Raw genomic sequence first — 21,303 nt, forward strand, 5'->3', positions numbered from 1 at the left:
CATGCATTAAAAAGTCCTAACTTCATCTAAACGATGTTCTGTTGCACCTCACCTATCGGGGGATTGTTTCAATTGTGCCACTGCCTCTGCTGTGAGAGGTTTGTTTAGTCTTTTCTCTCAGCGCAGCGTAAAAGAAAATTATTTCCCCCCTCTCTGACAGTTGCGTGGTTCCAGTGAAGATTACCATAGAGATGCCCAGAGCAAGAGTGTTTTCTCCAGAGTACTCCACCTTCACTTTCTAATCTCCTGGTAACATAAGTATGATGTCGAAAAAGCTTGTGCTGCTCCATTTTTCATAGGAGTCTCTTCGAAACCTCTGTGGCTCCTTGAGACATGAGCAGAGTGGAACAAGCTGAGAGATCAGGGACACATATAACAGCATGATTGCCTCACTCTCTATGTATTCAAATCAAGAAAATACAACATGACAACAAAAAATTTGCACTTTTAAATAATTGAAATATTGCTCATTCTTGTCCAAATGTGAGCATCCACACCAAACAACACATTATTATTATCCAATAGGCCTATTGTGCTGATTATATTTACCGCTATAATATCTGAATTACATCTTTATTATATATTACAGTGTAACGAATAATTAACATTCATCAGTGACTTAAACTACAAAGTGCAGTTCTCTTTAAAAGATGCTGTCCTGGTTTTCTCAAAAACCCATCACTCATTTTTAGTCAACCATTTAGTAATTTTCTTTCAGTAGGAAAAAACGTCGACAACCCCCCGTATTTCAGTCTATGGAACAGTCTACCTTCCATCAATTAATAATCAGCTGTTTCATCTTTAATTAAACTCACTATCTTTAAAGAACACACTGCAGCTACGCACTCACTCACTCATGCACAAAAACAAAAGCGTTCACGTCCTTCAGCGAATGTTTAATGTTGTACACACACGTGGGAATACAAATACACACACACATCCACAGAAATACAGAAGGGCACACAGAAACACTGCGGTACAGTTCAAGCCGTTAACTGCTGACAACAAGGAAAAAGAGAGTTACATCCGCTCTGATTCCTTCACACATCAATCCCAACTCAGCGAGAGGAACGAGACAAGTGAGCCAAAGACAGATGAGATTCCCTCTGTTATTTACCCTCCGTACAGCTACACACACACACACACACACACACACACACACACACACACACACACTGTGTCAGCAGAGATAGTAGACACAGTTTAATGTACGATGTGAATATGAACGATACTGTGCAGATTGCCGTGGTGTTCCCAATCCAAGATATACTGCACTGTGTACCTTCAGTTGTTAGATGTATATATGTAAAACATATGAGCTTACTGTAAAACATATCACAGTAGTTCCTTCGGCAGTGAAACCATTCAGAGATAACAGGTATTTCTTTTGTGCATGATGGCAAAAGATGCCATAATGCTAATTATTCTATTGTATTCCATCATCGTCATAGTCCTTATCTCCTATTCAGCACATCAGACTGTGTGTTGTTTTGATCCAAGTAATTTAGTCCAACATTTTACATATCATCAATGTTCATAGTGTTGTTTTTAGTCAGGGCAGTGTTTTGTAAAGATATGAATGTTGTTTTGGAGATTTCTGTTGCCCTAGAAAATCTGTGCACATTTTAGTGATATTTTTGGATCTTAGTCTAATTGTGCATCGCTTATGACAGCCACTGGGGACAGTGTTTTTGTCTTTTCTTTACCACAGAAATGTGGGATCTAGTACTCAGCACAATAACATCGCAGTACAATTCACAATCAATAATAATGAATCATTTGTGAACCTCTAGGTAAAACAACATTTGTTTTGATATAGCTTGGTGATGCTGAGGCTATTCAAACCCATGCTAGAGCACGTTTACATATTAAAACTCAAACAATGTTGTTAAATGACCGAGTGTGAATGAATGAGTGCACATGTACATACAGTGTTTCTTTTGTTTTAGGAATTGTACAGCAAATCTCATTGTGCTACTGGTGCAATGACAATAAAGATTTCTGATTCTAATAAAGGCCCAGCTGTTGTGGTGGCAGCCCGGCTGACGGTGAGTGTCCTGTTTGTTCTCCTTTTTTTCTTGTGATTCTGTATTTCCCTTGTGTTTTGGCCTGCCTGTCTGTGTCTCCTCCTCTCCCCCTGCGTGTGCTCTCCCTCTGTCTCTGCTCCTGAGCTCAGCTGACGATCCGCACCTGCACCTCGTCAGCCTCCTCCTCTGCTTGCCACACCTGCCAGCAATCAGCCTCATCTCTGCCTGTATATCAACCCCCGGTTCTCCACACAATCTCTGCTTGATCGATGTTGCTCCTAACCTGGTACCACTTCATCTCTCAAGCGCCTGCGTCATCTTTGTTTTCCCTGTGTCTAACCCTGTCTGTCTTCCCTCCAGGTTCACTCACCTCCGTTGTGTCAGCTGGGCTCGCCACCCTGCCCTCTCCCCTCGGACCTCTTCCACGGTGTCCTCTCGGGCCTCACAGTCAGCCTGCCACCACACTCCTCCACCAACCCCCAAGTCAGTCCTCCCGTGCCTCCTCTCTCCCTCGGCCCCCGTTGCCTCGTCCCAGCCTCCTTAGACCTGTCTGCTACTTGGCCCCCCCAGTGTTCCCCGGCATCCACCTCTCCCTCACCTCCCGTTTTCCCCTCAATAAAACCTCTTTCACCGGAGCATTGCTTTTGGGTCCTCTGTCCACAACACCTGCACAGCCTCACAGGTGTTTTCACTTACTCTGGTTGACCTCTTAGATTGAGCTTTGGAAATATGCTGGGGGTTACATAAGGTCCCCATGGCTTTTGGAATAGTCAAAAGTAATTAAGTGTTCAGTTCCTGCCCTAAGAGGCAAAACAAAGTTAAAATGGGGACGAGTCTGGTTGGTGTTGTCACATTTTGACGTGTCACAGTTGGAAAAGCCAGGTGTAGCCTAAATGAATGGTGGCTGAATTTCATTTAGCTGCTTCAGTTTCAGGGTCCTGGTACTGTTCATGCTGGCTCACTGTTGTCTAACTGGGACACCTGAATAAAACGGAACCATTGTTAATGTTATCAGTAACACCTGTGCTTTGCTTTCTAGTATGTGTCAAAATGTCTCCTGTAAAAAGGCCATTCCAGAGAAGAGCTCTAATCAGCAATAAATGAAAACACCTGTGAGGGGGTGCAGGGCCGTCAAAGTCACACTATTAATTCTCAGATTGACAGACTGTCCAGTATCTGTGGTTTCAGCCCGAGAAACAATTGTATTCACTCCATGACTGTACTCTTGATTTATGAGGGCGCTCACTTAGCTTGAACTTACTAACCCCAATTTATCAGTTCCATTATTGTGAACTGATAATTCCTGGAAATGCACTACCCCCTTGGTTGGATGTTTTCTCAGTCATTAAAAACAAGCACACATACATCAAACACTGGAAAGCAGCAAGGCTAAACCAAAAAAACTGACGACCTCCTCAGGAATCCCCTGTATCACAAATATGATTGCAGTGAGGAGGATTTTTCTGATTAGTGATTACATTTTAATATGTATTGTGTTTTATTGTGACATTTTGATGTGTTTATTCTTTGTGTAATTATATGTCATTGCTTTATTTTGTCTTTTGACAGAGCGAGCTGAATGCATTGCAACTTGACATTAAGCATATGGCAGACACAAATGAAATTACAGAAAACAATCAAAATGCATTGTACTAGTTATGGTTATATAGTTAGGAATATGTTTTCTCCTTTCTCATTAAAAAACATTAAAACACAAAACCTGAAAACTAAATAAAAACAAATAATATGTAAATGAAATCCTTCAGTTGAAAATGTATGAGTCAACATGAACAGGACATGGAGCCCACACTGTGCCAAGTATTGTTACTATAAGTGATACATGAAATTGAATCTAATGGGTCACTACTACTGCTTCACATCATTTTAGCAGTCTGTTGTCACACGGCCTACTAACCCATAACCTCACAGGGAGTGGGTGGAGAAGTGACTTTAGCTTATGTTGTACTGTGTGTTTAAAAAATAGAAAATCTCCATTAAAGAAAAGGTCAAATAAAGGGTTACTGATTTTTTTTAAATAAGTAACAGCAAAAATAAGTGTGCACATTAAAGAGTGGGTGGGTGTTAAAGAAGGCTGTTCAACCCTAAGCTAAGCTGTGAAACATCACTAAGCATTACATTCAGTAACACTTCTCTCTTATCAGTGTTTCCATTATTCTTTTTCTGCCGTTCTTTCATTTTAATGGTTCTTTCAGCTCTTTTTCTGGGGTTCTTGGACATTCACAGTACAGCTACAGTGTTTGCATGTGTGAATGGGAGTCCTCTCTGACATGAGGGGTTTGCTGGAAAAATCCATATCTCCTCCATACACTGGCAGTCCTACATGCAAGCCAAGCACATGTTCTGCTCTGTCACTCTGTTGGGGTGCCAGTGAGTTGTTTGTCCAGCTACAGGAAAATGTTTCATAGACTTCCAGGCACTGTTGTGTAATGTTCTTCCAGGTCGCTGTTCCTTCTACACAGACTGAGAGTAAACGTGAATGACTCCAAAAGTGAAAACATGCCTGGCACCTTCACTTCTTGCAGTGGCCCCTTAACATCTGGGAAAGGCACACTTACACACAAGGCTGAGTGATTAGAGGGAGAGAAGAAGAAGATTATTTGACACCAATTAAAGATAAGTGTTGTCAACAATTTCAGAGACTATGATGATTGCAGAGTGTTTTTTTAAAGCTTGCAATCATTCCTCATCTGTTAACTAATGATGTAAAAATTGTTAGCAATGTGTCACAAGGAATAGTGAGTTCTGGTGAGCTGAGTCAAATGTAGAGAAGGTCTCCATCTGGTGGGAGGCCTGAGGTGCCATTGCTGGGGCAAACAGGAAAAGTAAATCAGTGTGATAGTTCTTAATTGTCTTATTGAAAAACAAAACACTTTTTCTGCAGTGGGTTACTACAAATTAACATCTCATTTTCCGTGTCTTGTAACGCTTTGCATAGCACAGATGCTCAGATATTTCAATCTGAACAACATACAGGTGGGATGTCATCTAGATATAATCATCACATCAATTAGAAAAGTCTCCATCACTGAACTGGGAGAAGACTACAGAAAAGATTAACATGCATGGAGCAACCAGAGAAGCAGCTGCAGCTCAAGCGTTGATGTCTATTGTGTGACATTGCCCTCAAGTGGACAAATCAAGGATCAACTGCAGAATGCTGCTGCCAGTGACAGGTATCATTTCTCTAATCAAGTATCCCATAAAAGGTACTATAAAAGTTGTGTTTGTCATCTGCATTATGTGCACTTGCACAGCAAACATTCAGGAACAGGTGCACTGGCTTTAAAGCAGATAGTCCAGTAAAGAGACCTCCGTCACACTTGTTCAGAACAGTTTCCCTGTGCAGGATGTTCAGGATGGAGGGTTGTTAGTTTCATCTGACATTTACATATAAAAAGATTGTCTTTTGGTTTGTTTGAGATGTTTTCTCTGGTGGTCACTTACAATCAAAATTGTTTAGCTGAAAGCAAGGCCCTATCTGCCAGATAAAGGGTTTATTCTAGACAGCCACAGTGAAGTATTAGTCTTGTACTGTAGATATACAAATAAAGTAGTCAACCATCAACATCACTTTTTAAAGGGACATTAAACCCTAAAACACATCTTACTCGCGCATTACATAACATTCTAAAACAAAACACACCTGTTTACTGTTGACTGTAATAAAGTAACATTCTGAGGTACTTGTATTTCAGTTGAGTAATACCATTTTATGCTACTTTATACTTCCACTACACTACATTTCACAGGGAAATATTGTACTTTTTATTCCACTTCATTTATTTGATATATTTAGTTACTAGTTACTTTACTGATTCAGACTAATAATACAAAATATTATCAACAAATAAAACATGATGACGTATTGATTAAGCTACACTGCCATATATAAAGTAATTAAAATTAGCGCCCCTGCGACCCTGTACGCAGGATAAGTGGTTGACGATGGATGGATGGAAATTAGTCCCACCTTCACCAGCTGCAACATTAAAGTGATACTTTTGATGCAAATACTTTTGTACTTTTACTTAAGTAAACTTTTGAATGAACAACTTGTACTTTTAAGAGAGTAATGCTACTTTTATTTAGTAAGTAAAGTAAATAAGTAGTTTCCCACCACTGACTAGCCAGGTGAACTCAGCAACTAGAAACACACAGGCTTCACTATGTCAGCAGGCTTTCACACCAAAAACATAAACAAGTCTGTCCTAAGGCGATAAGTGGGATAAAGTGGGCAAAAAGCACCAAAACTAATGTATCTTTATTTTATTTATTTATTAAAAGGGACATTTTAAAAAACATATTTGCTTTTCAGCAATGGAAATAAGCTAGAATTACCTCAAAGGCTATTTTCCATCTGTAGTCCCCAGCAGGTCGTCACAAAAATAACAACACAATTAAATAATAAATGAAATACACAATACAAAACAATTTAATATAAAAGACACCACAATTTTCTAAATAGGTTTATGTAAGGTGCTGTTTACGCAGTAAACAAACACTTTGCTTAGAAGTGCCATTCTATGCAAAGTGCTATTTAGTGCAGTAAAGTTCTGCATCTAGTGTGGGACCACACAACAGGGTGAGACTCCAACTGAATTATCCCACAAGATGCCCCACTAAAGTTCAAAATAGTCAAAAAAGACAATTCTCTCTCGTTCTCTGAACCCTCTTTTAAACCAAATCCCACAGTCTCACCTGAAACTGTTTTGGAGGCCTGCCTCACACTTTTAAAAACCTCGGATCTATACAATGTAAAATAAAAACATTGTATTGGCGCGTATTCATGAGCGTGTAGCTTTCCTCGGCACCCTCTGCTGCCCTCTCCACACGCCACACCAGTAGGATCAACAGTCAGATTATAATCTCAGCTCTGCTTTACAGACCGTGACCATAGACTGTATAAATTAATTTGAGAAGACCCTGACAGACCCTGATTGCTCTGACGTCAGCACAAACTCAGAGCGTAGCATCGTAGTTGTGCTGTTAGATCCAGTGCTGGGCTAGAAGATGAAACAAAGCAAGATCAAGTAAATAAAGAGACATTGGTTACAGTATTTTTTGATGTGGATAATACATATGATATGTTATGGAAGGAAGGGTTGCTAATTAAACTGATCTTAATGGGTGTTGGAGGGAAAATGTTTAATTGTATTATGGACTTTTAAAATGAAGGAACTATTCAGGTGAAGATAGGAGCAGAATTATTGAGCCAATATGTTGTAGAGGACAGGACACCTCAGTGGAGTGTATAATAAGTCCAACTTTATTTTCCATTCTGATAAATTGGTACACATTCTGGTAAACATTCCAAAGGATATGGGGAGATCATTATTTGCAGATGACGGAGATTTGTGGAAAAGAGGGAGAAATGTGGAATATATAGTTAAGAAAATGGGGGAACAAAATGGGGATTTAAGTTTTCAGTGGAGTTATGTTCTTCACAAGAAAGAAAGTCAAGGACGGTATTTGAAATTGTCTGGAAATAATTTAGAGAGAGCTGAGAGTTTTCGTTTTTTGGGAGTGTATTCTGATGTGAGATTAACATGGAGGGAACATATCAGATATGTAGTTAAGAAGTATAAAAAAGTTATAAATATCATGAGGTGATATTGCAGGATTGGGGTGGGGAGCTGATATAGCATCGCTAGACTATGGAAGTATTGTATACGGCTCAGCAGCCAAATCTGTATTAGCAGACCTGAATGTAATACAAGCTCGGGTTCTAAGAGGGTGTTTAGGAGCGGTTAGAACTTCTCCAGTATGTGCTCTCCAAGTTGAAACAGGTGAAATGCCGCTGTGGCTGAGGCGGAAATAGCTAGGGGCTAATAACTGGGTCAATCTTAGAGGGCATGGGGATGGCAAGCATCCAGCAAAAAGGGTGCTACAGACATGCTGGGAGAAGGAGACACCTCAAAAAAACAGGATGGACAGGATGATCAAATGGGAAAGGACACAGGAGTCTATGATAAAGAGTTTGGCGCAAATGTGGTGTGGCCTATTAGACCTGTCTGGAAATTAGAAACTTGTTAGTAATTTGGAATTACTTAAGATTAAACGCAAAAATAAGACCACTGATTTAATTAGTGTATATTATAGCTATAGGGACAGTAAGTATAAGGAAAGTATTCAGATTTTCACAGATGGATCAAAGGACACGCAAACAGATGCAACAGGGTCTGCAGGTGTTGTTCCTAGGTATCAAGTGAAACTTAGTAAAAGAACATCTGATTGTCTGAACAAATTAGTTATAGGGAAATATTAATATGTAGTGACTCTGTTTCAGCTCTTATAAGCATGAAGACAGGTATAGCCAGAAGTCCCCTGGACCTGCTATATGAAGTATTATTTCTGAACTCAAGAATAGCTAGGCAGGGGGAAAATGTCGTATTCATGTGGGTCCCTGCACAATCAGGAATTCAGGGAAATGAGAAAACAGACAAGTTGACAAAAGAAGCAGTTAAAAAAGGAGATGTTGAAGTCAATATTAAATTATCAAAATCAGAGGGGAAAGGAATAATGTGGAGAAGTGTAAATCAACAATGGCAACAGAACTGGGAAAATGCAACAAAAGGGAGACATTTACATGCAATCCATAACAGAGTAGGCATATCAAGAAGTAGGGGAGCAAAGCGGAAACAGCAAGTGATAATAAGCAGGCTGAGAACTGGACATAGTAATCTTAACAGCACACTTTTAATTATAGGAAAACATCCAACAGGAATGTGTGAACAATGTCAGGACATTGAAACCGTAGAACATATTCTTACAACATTCAGGAAAGTTATTCAGGAGAGACAAGAAATGATAACACAGTCAAAAGTTTACTGGAATGTGGAGTGTGGAAAGTAGGAAATGCATATTTATTTTTTGTTTTTTAGGGCGACTGGATTAGATAGGCGGATTTTATATGAGTGAAAGCTGAGGGTAAATAAAACCTGAAGGTGGCAGTAAGGCAACTCCATGGATGCTAGCTGCCATAAAAACTCAAAGAAGAAGAAGCATTATGTGTTTAGAATCAGAGATAAGGAAAGCCCAAGTCAATAAAGAATCTGTAATGGCAGTGTTCTTTGATGTAGAGAAGGCATATGATATGGTTTGGAAGGAGGGATTAATGATAAAATTAAAAATGATCGGAATAACAGGTAGGACATATAATTGGATTAAAGAATTCTTATTTGAGAGAAGTATACAAGTCAGAATTGGGACAGCTGTATCAGGAAGATATATGGTAGAGAATGGTACTCCTCAGGGCAGTGTCATTAGCTCTATACTCTTTTCCATTATGATTAATGACGTTTTTTCAGTTCAGGGTGATATTGGACAGTCACTTGCTGACGACGGAGCCTTGTGGAAAAGGGGAAAGAACATTAACCATATTAAGGATAAAATACAAGAGGCAATTAATGTGGTGAAACAATGGTCATTTGCATGGGGATTCAAGTTTGCAATTGGGAAAACTAAGACAGTAGTCTTCACTAAAAAGAAAGGGATCAATGCTCAGTTAAAGATGTATGGGCAAAAGATAGAGCAAGTAAAAGTCTTTAGATTTTTGGGTACGTGGTTTGATGATAAGTTAACATGGAATGAACATATCAGTAAGATAAACACCAAGTATAAAAAGATACTGAATGTGATGAGATGCTTAACAGGGTCAGAGTGGGGAGCAAGTAGGGCTGCTATTAAAAATGTGTATATAGCGCTGATTAGATCAGTATTAGACTATGGGTGTATCGCTTATGGATCAGCAGCAAAAACTTCATTAAAGAAGTTAGAGGTGGTGCAAGCTCAAGCCTTGAGACTCTGTTGTGGGGCTGTAAAAACAACTCCTGTGTCTGCACTTCAGGTTGAGGTGGGGGAAATGCCGCTGCATATTAGATGTAAACAGTTAATGATGCACTACTGGGTAAATCTGCAAGGGCAGTCTGAGGATCGACATCCTACAACAAAGATACTTCTCTCATGTTGGGATAGTCAAAGGGCCAAACGAGGGTGTTTTGCATGGAAATGTGAGGAAATAGCTGGAGACATGACATTGAGTCAAGGAAGATATATCCCTACAGTGCCATTATCTGTAACACCACCCTGGATGTTTCCTTCAGTGTCAGCTGACTTACATTTTCTGAGACAAATGCAGGGTCAAAAAGGTTGTGGAAATATTGCAGTATTGGTTGAAGATAGGTTACAAACACTATATCAAACATTTGTCCAGGTATATACAGATGGATCCAAGGATCCTAATACAGGCAGAACAGGTTTTTCTTTCAGTATTCCTGCCTTACATGTTTCTGTTAAAAGAAGGACATCAGATCATTTATCCGTATATACAGTCGAGATGTTAGCAATTGTAACAGCATTACAGTGGATAGAAGAATTACAGATTAAAAAAGTTATTCTTTGTACAGACTCATGCTCTGCATTAATGTCACTGCAGTCATTTACATCTCACAGCAGGCAAGATATGGTTAATGAGATTTATGAAACGTTGTACAGAATTAAAAATATGAACATGCTGATAACATTTATGTGGATCCCAGCTCACAGAGGGAATAAGGGAAATGAAGGTGTGGATGCATTAGCAAAACAGGCTCTGAAACATGAGGAGATCTTGTGCGTACCACTCAGTGAATCTGAAGCCAAAGGAATAATCAAAAGAAACACCATTAAGGAGTGGCAGAACAGCTGGGATACAGGAAATACAGGGCGACATCTCTATATACTACAGCAGGATGTGGGCACAGGAAAGACAGCTAGAAGAATCAATAAAGAGGAGAATATCTTGACAAGGCTGAGGGTAGGGCATACTAGACTTAATAAAACACTGCACTTAATAAACAAGCACCCTTCAGGATTATGTGAACACTGTCAAATAGAGGAATCAGTAGAACATGTAATTCTTCACTGTCAAAAATTCTCTCGGGAACGAGAAACATTAAGGAGGGAAATCAGAAAGCTTGGACAGAAAGAATTGAGTCTAAAAAATGTATTTGACATTGAGGTAGGGAAACTATTTTAACTCAGTAGTTCATCTTTTCTTTCTTTATCTTTTTCTTTTCTTTTCTTTATTTATTTATTTATCAAGGGATAGAAACTCTGGTCTACACTCCAACATAGTAGGTGGCGGTAATGCACCTTAACGCTGGGTGCCACCCACCATAAAACGTAACAAAGAAGAAGAAGAAGCAGAAGAAGAGGAGGAGGAGGAGGCGGTCGTGCTGCCTGCCGATCACGTCCGTCCACATCCTACTAGGCTCGACTCCCAAGTGCAGCACAACGATGGCCCTGCTCAAGTCAAACAAGGTGATCTACTGTCTGGGGAACATCTCCCCGTCCCTGGGAGTTCTGTCCACCCGCAACAGGTAAACATCAACATCACGTTCACCTTTAACGGACACGGAGACATTTAAGTTAGACACAGATGTAACGTTATTGGTAAATCTAATGTCGGCGACGTGCCGCAACTAGCTTGACCAGGAGACGAGCAGTTATTTTATGGTTAACATTAACTGTTCTGTCACACATTACATTCGTGTGTTGGCTTCACGGCTCTGTGATTACTTTAGCTATACTAGCATGGCTAGCATTTAACAGACAGGGGTCAAATGGTTTGAATAGGCCCCGGTGTGCTGTCTGAGGTTAGCTAACTTACTGTGTCGAGCTAATGTTCATGTAGGTTAATGTTACGGACTCCAGCTTTATGACTCGGTAACCTCACAGGTGAGCACCTGTTGTGCTAGACATCCTCTCCGATTTGCACTAAGTTGACCTCAGAGTAACTTCTGTTGCTATCAGTGAAGCTCGCTATTGATGAAAGTCACGTTGGTGTGTCAGCAGCACAAGTTCCCATGAAGCAGTCGCCGATGTGTAAGTTAAAGTAACAGTCCAGCGAGGTTTGGTTCATTATAAATAACTTGTTATAATACTGTGTCGTGTTAAAGGCGGCAGTGTTCCTTTTGTTTCTGGTTTAAATGCATTTTCTTTAGCATTTACACGATCGCGATGGCTTCAGCCGTCAAATCCCACGCACAGTTTGAGCTTAGCGACTTGTCGTAGTTCCTGAACTCGTGCGACCTGATTGGCTATCGTGTTCCGCCTTCGATCGCTGATTGGCTCGTTTCTGGCGGTGAAGCTGAGCTAGGTACCGGTGTCCTTTCAGGGTCTGCTTGGAGGGCAAAGTCGTTCAGATGTGGTGCTGCGCTTCTCTTTGTGTAAAATATTTCATATACATCTTTTGTATACGTGTCTTTGTCTTTTTTCAGCCTCTACTTCCGTCTCCGCAGGTTTAACTGTGTTTTTTCCTGCTGGTGCTATCATTTCTGTCTGTGTGGGTGTGTTTCAGAGTTTCTGCTTTCATCTTGACTCATGTTCAAGCACATGGTCTGGTTTCAAAGACTAAATAAATGACAGCAGGGGTTTTTTTCTCTGTGCACTTGTAACCAGAAGTTTTTTTGTAGACACTTCAAAGTATCAAGGGCAGCTGGTGGGGAAGGTCCACCATTTTAAGACCAGCAGTCCTGCCTTGTAGATTACCAAAAAGGCCTTTGGTCTGTTGATCACTGATAACTTGTCAGTCACTGTGATGTTTATATAAATGCTGAAGTTCAGCTGTTCAAAGGTTCTGTGTACATGCACACTGTGTGTACAAGACCACCTGCCTCATTCGGTTTGCAGCGTTTTACAATTCTATGTAGTGTATGGTGAAATAATTGCAACCTCTTCTGTTTGCACTTTACACAGACACATGTAGTGTTTCGTTGCTTTATTTACGTTCTCACATACTTAAATACAGAACATACACACAGCCTTTGTTAAATCTACTCAGTTAGCTCCTTACAGTCTTTCATAAGGACGACTCCTATCTATCTATCTTTCTACACACACACACACAGTTTAAGTAATGTGTGTCGCACAGTCTGTTCATTATAAGCTTCACAAATGTGGTTTGTCAATCATCTTATTGCATTATAAAGTGTTGCTTCAGTTTGGCTGGCTACTGCCTGTAGTATCAGAGCTTCAGGATCAAACATCCCATTGTATTTAAGTTAACAACTGCAAGGCACACTACTTGATTTCCATGCAACAAACATGTTTGCCAGTGAACTGTAGTCACTATTTAATAAACCTGGTGTGATCTTTTTTTTATTTTTATTATTGGGAGAGCATTTGAGACACTTGCCCTTTGCAAAGTGTTCGGTCCTAAATTTAGCTGCAAAGTTTAGAGGCTTTACAAAGTAGAAGAAACCTGAGACAATATGTTAGCGGCAGTCTAGCAAATGCAACAACCCTGATGTATCAGATGTGAGACAGAATGTATTTAAGTACAAAAGTTTACAGTGACAAGATAATTATTATATTGATAGCAATCAATCATGGCATAGTTTTGACAAATATCCAGCAGCAAAGCAATCAACACCGCACTGATTATTAAATGCCTTTAACACACAAGTGGTATCTACTAATCTATAAAAGTTTAGTTTTCAATTTGCAGTTGAATTTCATACTGTTCTTTATTATACTAATATACTTGTATGTCTTCTGAATTTCTTTCATCTTATCTGCCTACACTTGTGCTTTCCCATTGCTTTACATTACATTTTGAGTGGTAGTTCCATTTTATAAACGGTAGAAATGTAAAATAATATACTCCTTAATGTTTGTAGAGATAATCACTGAATTCCTCTGTTGCGTCTTAAAAGCACCGGGATATCGTCAGTAGATTTCACATGATGCCATTTTATTTCTCACTGCAGAGCGGACATCATGCACAGATGACTCAGCTAGTGTTTTCCTGGATGCCACACTGAGACACAAAGTGAAACGTCTGTGTTGACGTTACCGATTCTAAGCTTTTGATGTTTTTGCCTGATCCATCACCTATCCAATTACATCAAGTTTTATTTGCTCTAGGAACTCATTTTTGAGATGATATTTTATAATAGACGAATGTATTAAAGAGAGAGGGATGGAGGGCTTGTGATCCTGGACCTGACACCTACACCAGTGTGTCGGCATTTCTTAATAAAAAACAAACAAACTGGTGTGTCCAGGTATGCTTATATTTTATTGTGGTATGCTATATGTAGCAAGCCTGAAGTGGATCTAAAAGTTACATACATAGCCTGCATAACTGTCATGTGCATAATAAACTGTAGACAGTGTCAGGCTGAGGTCAAGAGGTCAGTCTTTTTTTTTTTTTTTTAAGCAGAGCAGCATGTAAAACACAATACTATACAAAGACGAGGTTGACGGGACCTTGGATCCTTAAACAAAACAACGTAAAAGTCTTCAGTATGTAAGGTAATAAGTCAGGAGTATTTCATAACACTAGCCAAATACAAATAACATTAATAGGTTAAAAATAAGGAGAAATGCACAAGCCATGGACAAGATGAAAAATTTTAACAAGGATTGGTAACATTTCCAAAAGCACAAGTTAAGATAAAAATAGTACAATATTATAACGGTGTGTTTTAGACCCAGATTAACTGTTAGTCCTACTTTAGTTTTTGGACTCTGGACCTTCAGATTATAATTTTTATTTCATGAAACTTGTACCCACTGAGCATGTGTCGTTCATTTGTCTGTACGTGAGTGCGGTATCCTCAGGTCACATGTGGAGTTAAGCTCCAGCATTAAGTCCACAGTGTGTTACAGGAGCATGGCTAAAACGGCACACCACATTAGTGTGACCGGTCTCGCGTAGGGCCAAGAAAACTAAGGGAGCAGCGCATTTTATGACTGTAGGATGCATTGGTGGTTCTGTTTATGAGAGGAAAGCTGTTTTTTAGTGCAGTGTTGTCAGATAACTCTTGACTCTCTTCTCTGTTTTCGACCCATATCACTCTTCACCTGATCTGGTGTCTTTGCAGCTCATGGTGGGGTGGAGTGCAGATGGGTCCCCCCGATCCCATCCTGGGGGTGACCGAGGCCTTCAAGAGGGACACCAACCCCAAGAAGATGAACCTGGGAGTGGGCGCCTATAGGGATGACCAGGGCAAGCCCTTCGTGCTCAGCTGTGTCCGCAAGGTATAACTGTCCTCAAGCCCTCCGGCGAAACCACTAGTGCTACATATATGTATTTATCTTTTTTTTTTTTATCCCCTCATGTTGCACTCACTCATGCACACAGTGATTTACCCCCTATGCAACTCAGAGATTTATTAACATAAGTGAGGGAGCAGTTCATTGTATCATTGAGTCTCAATTTCTTATAATAACAAACAAAGAGAACCACAGTACTCCACTTGTGTGACCTTTTGAAAATGGAGGCAGTTGGATGGTTTACATTTTCACCGGGTGTTTGAATGGTTAAAAGGTTGTTGCCAGTCAGGGTCTTTCTTTTGGTGCGTTCTTGCTTTGTCATCCTAAAAATGTTAACTAAATCATAGATGTTTTATGTACAAAGCGTGGAATATCAGTCAAGGAAATGATAGTAGTTGTGTTTTATTTCTATTTCACATTATTCCTGTAGGCAGAGGCTATTATCACAACCAAACAGCTGGATAAGGAGTACCTTGCCATTGGTGGTCTGGGGGAGTTTAACAAGTCCTGTGCCCAACTCGCTCTTGGTGATGATAATGAGGTCTTGAAGAGCGGCAGGGTAAGTTGGGGTGGTGTTAAACCACCACTCCAAACAAAAATAAAATTTAAATTGGGTCTGACAGTTTCAGTCCAAATCAGTGCAGCTGTTCTCTTCACACAACAGAACATCACTGTCCAGACCATCTCAGGAACTGGATCTTTGCGCATTGGAGCCAACTTTTTGGTGAGGTCCTCTTGTTTTGGTCACTTAGTAAAAACAAATATTTAGGTCGGGCTGGTTATCTCACCAGGTCTTTCCCTTTGCCACAGTCTCGATTCCACGGAGGTCCACGTGATGTGTACCTGCCCAAACCGTCATGGGGAAACCACACACCCATCTTCAGAGACGCTGGCATGCAGCTCAAAGCATACAGATATTACGACCCCTCCACCTGTGGCTTTGACTTCAAAGGAGCTCTTGATGACATCTCTGTAAGACATTAATGATGGACTAACCAGGAGGGGCCACTGGGATATGTGGGAAGACAATTAGAAACATTCCTCAAACATCATTTTACAATAAGCAGCTCCTTAAGGTTACATTATGATCCTTACACTTCGATGAGTCCAGTCCTGTTTGGCATCTTTTCATGTGTTCTGAAATTAATAATTAGTAGTTTACCTTTTTAAGGTGTGGCGTATGTTTTCATTTGTGTATTTTTATGTGGTTGGACATGGTTGACATTTTGTGACTAGGAAGCCCAAAGTTAATCATATTTTGGCATGTTTGTGTTACAGAAAATCCCTGAGCAGAGTGTGATCATGTTGCATGCTTGTGCCCACAACCCCACTGGTGTGGACCCCAGGCCCGAGCAGTGGAAGGAGATCGCTGACATTGTGAAGGTGTGGAGTGTGCATAAGCTCAGTAAAAGTCTGTGAAACATTTGCAGTTACAAGTTTGATGAAAAGTCAACTTATTTTCTTTTATCTCAAAATCAGAACAGTTCAAAAGGCACCATCGATGAGCACTGTATTTCATATAGCTGTTATCACTTAAATTATTATTAACCGATTGACTCTGCCTGGGTCTCTCTCCTGTGTCCTCCCCCTTTCTTTTTCACCTTACAGAAAAGGAACCTGCTAGTGTTCTTCGACATGGCCTATCAGGGCTTCGCGAGTGGAGACATCGATCGTGATGCCTGGGCTGTGCGCTACTTCATCGAGCAGGGACACAACATCCTGCTGTCCCAGTCCTTTGCCAAGAACATGGGTCTCTATGGTCAGTCGGAATTCACACTCCACACTCCTCTTAAATAAATTTTAATAATAATGCAGATAACAGTACAGACATGAGAAGTGGTGGGCTAACTAGTGTTGGTCAGGGTCTACTCATTTTAGCATCTGGTTATTTGTGATAATAAAATTTTGATCAAACATCAGAATCTGACATTACAGTTGGTTTAAAAAGATTTAATCATTTATATGCCCTACTGTACATATTCAGGAGCTGGATATTAATTTAAGGGTGGCAGGATGACTGAGTGTATGTCTGATAGTGACCATTAGAAAATAAAAAGTAAGTACATCATGACTGATGGGTGAACTGTAGCTTGTGCTTTACCTCCTCCCAGTGGTAAAAACTAGTTGGTGAAACATGATTTATTCAGATAAGCATTCAGACTTCCAAAGCACTGACTATAATTATACTATAGTAAGACTAATGAGTTAATTTCTACTTAGCTGTCTGTTTTGACTTGTTTAGGAGATTAACACAGACACGAGTTGGCCAGACTGTCTGTTAATAACTCTGTTTAACGCTCGGTGTGAATGTTGATATTCACAGGTGAGCGTGTGGGAGGCTTCACTGTAGTGTGTAAAGACGCAGATGAGGCAAAGAGGGTGGAGTCTCAACTCAAGATCCTTATCAGGCCCATTTATTCCAACCCACCAATGAACGGCGCCAGAATTGCAGCAACCATTCTCAACACACCAGATCTGCGCTCACTGTGGTATGTGGACTGTACTTGTATAATCCTTACTAATCTTCCGACCCCTCAAAGCAGTTCGCATGTCACCCCATTCATACAACAATGGCAGAGGCTACCATGGCAAGGTGCCAACTGCTTATCAGAAACAAACTAATCATACACATTCACATTTGGAGGGTTCAGTATCTTGCCCAAGGACAATGCAGACTGGAGGAGCCAGGGATCAAACGGCCGATCTTCAGATTAGTGGGCTACGTGTTCTACCTCTAAGCCAATATCTGAACATAGGGCTGGACAATAAAACAACAATTATCGCAGTATTTTTTTTTTTTTTTTAATAACAATATAATAAATGTATGATAAATATTCAATAAATGTTTGATTTTATTCACTTGAATCATACACGAATTAGGACTTAATTTTTTAATGTTTATTTTGTTGAGGGGAAAAAGCTTTTACTTAATTTTAGTCATGCATATTTGTTGACAAAGATTTTATCATAAATGTTTTGTATGTTCTACCTCAGATTTGTGAAGTGATCCACTGTTTGGCTTCAAGTGTTGAATATAAAGAGTTTAAACCACAATTAACCATCAGGTTTCTTCAACTTTAACTCAGGAGCAAAAATCAGCCTTTAAACTCGAAAGAAATAACGATTTGATACTTATCGTGATAATTATTGACATCGAAAGATATGAAATTTTTTTATCGTGATAACATTTTTGGCCATATCATCCAGCCCTATCTGAACAGTATCTGATTGACAGTTTGGTGCATACAAAAGATGGAAACTTGCTTTAACACAAATGTACTGTCATTCATCTCAGGCTGGAGGAAGTCCATGGTATGGCTAACCGCATCATTAAGATGAGAGAGCAGCTGGTGGCTGGTCTGAAAAAGGAGGGATCCTCCCACAACTGGCAGCATGTCACTGACCAGATCGGGATGTTCTGTTTCACAGGCCTCAAACCTGACCAGGTACACACACACACACACACACACACACACACACACTCTCACACACTTCTGCTTTTGATAGAATAACAGAAGAAATTGTTCATCATTAATATGTACTATTGTTCTATTCTAAAATTACACTGGCTTATCTTTTAAATGATGCCAGCTAATTCTCAGCAAACCCATATTAAAGAAATAGTTTGACATTTCAGGAAATGCACTTATTCGCTTTCAGGCAGAGAAATTCGATCAGTTGGTCGATACCTCTCTTATATTTGTGTGTTAGATATAAGGCTACAGCCAGCAGCTGGGCCCAGTAACTTCCTGGAGTATCTGCTCATTGTCTTACCAAGAAACAGTGGAGGCACAGCCACTGATTGTGTGGTAGAAGAGGGAGAAAGATGGAGTCACAGCAGCGCCGGTGATGTGCAGAGTTGTGCATGAACTTTGCAGGATGTTTGAATCATTTATCACCATTGGTAAACCACACAAACTTTTAAAAATATTATATCGTTTTTAAACAGTACTTGGAATAGACCTGCGAGGAACTGTGATGTGCATGCAATTGTCGGGGAGTCGGCGGACAGGCACAACTCTGCACAAGACCGGTGAATGGCAGGCGAGCATAGAGAAAATGGTCAACAATAAGCCTCAATTTAGCTGGAAATGCACTGTTACAGTGACTTATAAATAGAGACTGCAGCTCTGCAGTGGTAATTGAAACAAAGACTTAAAATAAAACACCAGCCTGCAGTACAATGAGTGAACAAAGCTCTGTGGGAATGTTAAAATATGTACATGTGGATTTTGAGGTGTTTGTGTTTTATTTATTTTTGCTGCAGGTTGAGCGCCTGACAAAAGAGTTTTCAGTGTACATGACCAAGGATGGCAGAATTTCCATGGCGGGCGTGACCTCTGGGAACGTGGGCTACCTGGCACAGGGGATCCATGCGGTCACCAAGTAGAGTGGATCCTGCTGGGAGAGCGACAAAATCAAAGCAGCAGTGTTGAGGAGGTTTTGTGTATCACTTATTCTGTCTCCTCCATTCCACCTTCTGAAAAGAGTTTAGTTATACATCTTCTTGATTGGATTTCATCACAAGTTCAACTTGGAACGGTCGCTGCTGTTAAACAGCTTTTCTTTTCTTTCTTTTTTTGTCAAACAGACTCCCCTGTCAAATTGTAAAACACATATTTTCTCCCATTACAGACGGATCATCTTTGCTTATTTATTATGTGGAATCATCTGGCTGTGCATTAGTATCCTCCTAAATGTGTGCTGTTTATGCTGTGGGCCTGCTCATTATAAAACATCATGGAACCAACATCGGCCTAATGTTAGACGGTGCGCAAGTTGAAATCTGTGTTGCTATGTGAAAGCCTGTAGAAAATGTGGTTTTTTTTTTTTTTTTTCTTAATTTTAATGGTGGAGTCATAGCACTTTATAAGCTGTAAAGAATAGTTAGAGTTTCAAGATTAGGCTGGCACTCTGTTTTTATGTATCAGTTAGGTACTCAATTCACTATCAGGCTAATCTGTGACTATCTGAACTAAAACAATGATACGGTAATTCAGTCTCCTTTCGTTATGTGTTTTAATTTTTTTTGGTTTCAATCTGGTTGGTCACAAGGCAACCCTGTCTCCTAGTCAGTCCATTTTCACCCCTGATACAAACAGCCACACAAGCCAAAAAGAGTTAAACTCAGTACAGAGAAGTGATCAGTACTTTAAATGAATTCCACAAAGGAGAACTGTTTCTTCATGTTGCCCCATAACCCCAAATCGACTGCACCATTTCTTATTTTATTCGTGTTTGGTACAAGTACAAATGTCAACTTGTGCGGTTAAAAAAGATGAGTTGCCTGCTTGGGGTGAATACGGGACAGTTCATGAAAAAATATGCACATGCTACTTATTCACTCAGACATCTTGGTTCAGTGTATGAATCTGTTCATCACTGAGACTCTGAGACAAATGGCATTTAGAAATGTGGGGTTTGCCTCCAGTCTGCTCATACTTCTGAAAATTCTGCCACTTTGCCTCCATGTTTTGCATTTGTCATAAAATAATGGATCACTGGTCATGTACCTTATTGAACAAACAATAAACGGTTATAGAGTAAAGATCTGTTCTAATGTGGATTTTTACAGTTTACCCACCTTTCCCTGCATGTATGTCTGCGTCGTGCTTACTTCAATTGATGGGTTACTTGACAGTACAGTCATTTTGCACTTGCAGTATACTGTAGATCTACATGGACTTATTGTATAACCTAGCACAGTTGCCCACTTGTCAGCAATCTAACGTTGACCCACAATGCACCAATAATAAAGCGAGGTTACCACTTCTATTCCAGTGTAGCATTGGGTTGTATCAGAAATTTAAACAGTGGTGGAATGTAATCCATTTAGTCAAGTTCTGTACTTATTAATTTTGAGATACTTATTATCATTTTATGCTACTTCATACTTCAACTCTACAAAACTACATTTTGGAGGCAAATATAACTTGCTGCCCTGTGATGGACTGGCGACCTGTCCAGGGTGTACGCCCGCCTTTTGCCCAATGTCAGCTGGGATAGGCTCCAGTCCCCCCGCGACCCTGTACGCAGGATGAGCGGTTGACGATGGATGTATGAATGAATATTTAACTTGCTATAGCAAGTTCTACACTAAATTTATTTGATAACTTCCTTTTGTAGTTTCTTTGCAGACTTAATTAATTAATACAAAATATAAATCAACTAATAAATAAGGAATTGTTATTATCAAAAATGAATGTACCCAGTA

General features: G+C 40.0%; 1 protein-coding gene and 1 long non-coding RNA gene across 2 annotated transcripts; both read left to right on the forward strand.

The window, feature by feature from the left end:
• Positions 1-2,151: 2,151 nt before the first annotated feature.
• On the forward strand, positions 2,152-2,662 carry LOC123959386. The gene is made up of 2 exons (XR_006822285.1): positions 2,152-2,313; positions 2,388-2,662. It is a non-coding gene; the product is annotated as an uncharacterized LOC123959386 (long non-coding RNA).
• An 8,586-nt stretch (positions 2,663-11,248) lies between these two features.
• LOC123959100 (aspartate aminotransferase, mitochondrial) lies at positions 11,249-20,637 on the forward strand. The gene is made up of 10 exons (XM_046032974.1): positions 11,249-11,407; positions 14,918-15,074; positions 15,520-15,648; positions 15,754-15,813; positions 15,900-16,061; positions 16,368-16,472; positions 16,698-16,848; positions 17,413-17,578; positions 18,385-18,535; positions 19,357-20,637. The coding sequence occupies exons 1-10, from the start codon at positions 11,325-11,327 to the stop codon at positions 19,477-19,479; spliced, it is 1,287 nt and encodes a 428-aa protein (XP_045888930.1). The 5' UTR covers positions 11,249-11,324; the 3' UTR covers positions 19,480-20,637.
• Positions 20,638-21,303: the final 666 nt, after the last annotated feature.

This window comes from Micropterus dolomieu, linkage group LG20 (genome assembly GCF_021292245.1).
Source record: "Micropterus dolomieu isolate WLL.071019.BEF.003 ecotype Adirondacks linkage group LG20, ASM2129224v1, whole genome shotgun sequence".
Lineage (NCBI taxonomy): Eukaryota > Metazoa > Chordata > Actinopteri > Centrarchiformes > Centrarchidae > Micropterus > Micropterus dolomieu.

What these genes read in the sequence shown, in the direction of transcription:
- LOC123959100 (XM_046032974.1), top strand. Translation starts at nt 11,325, where the DNA reads ATGGCCCTGCTCAAGTCAAACAAGGTGATCTACTGTCTGGGGAACATC. An exon ending in GCATTGGAGCCAACTTTTTG is followed by an intron (nt 15,814 to 15,899) that starts GTGAGGTCCTCT and finishes CCTTTGCCACAG; the next exon opens with TCTCGATTCCACGGAGGTCC. An exon ending in CCAGATCTGCGCTCACTGTG is followed by an intron (nt 17,579 to 18,384) that starts GTATGTGGACTG and finishes CATTCATCTCAG; the next exon opens with GCTGGAGGAAGTCCATGGTA.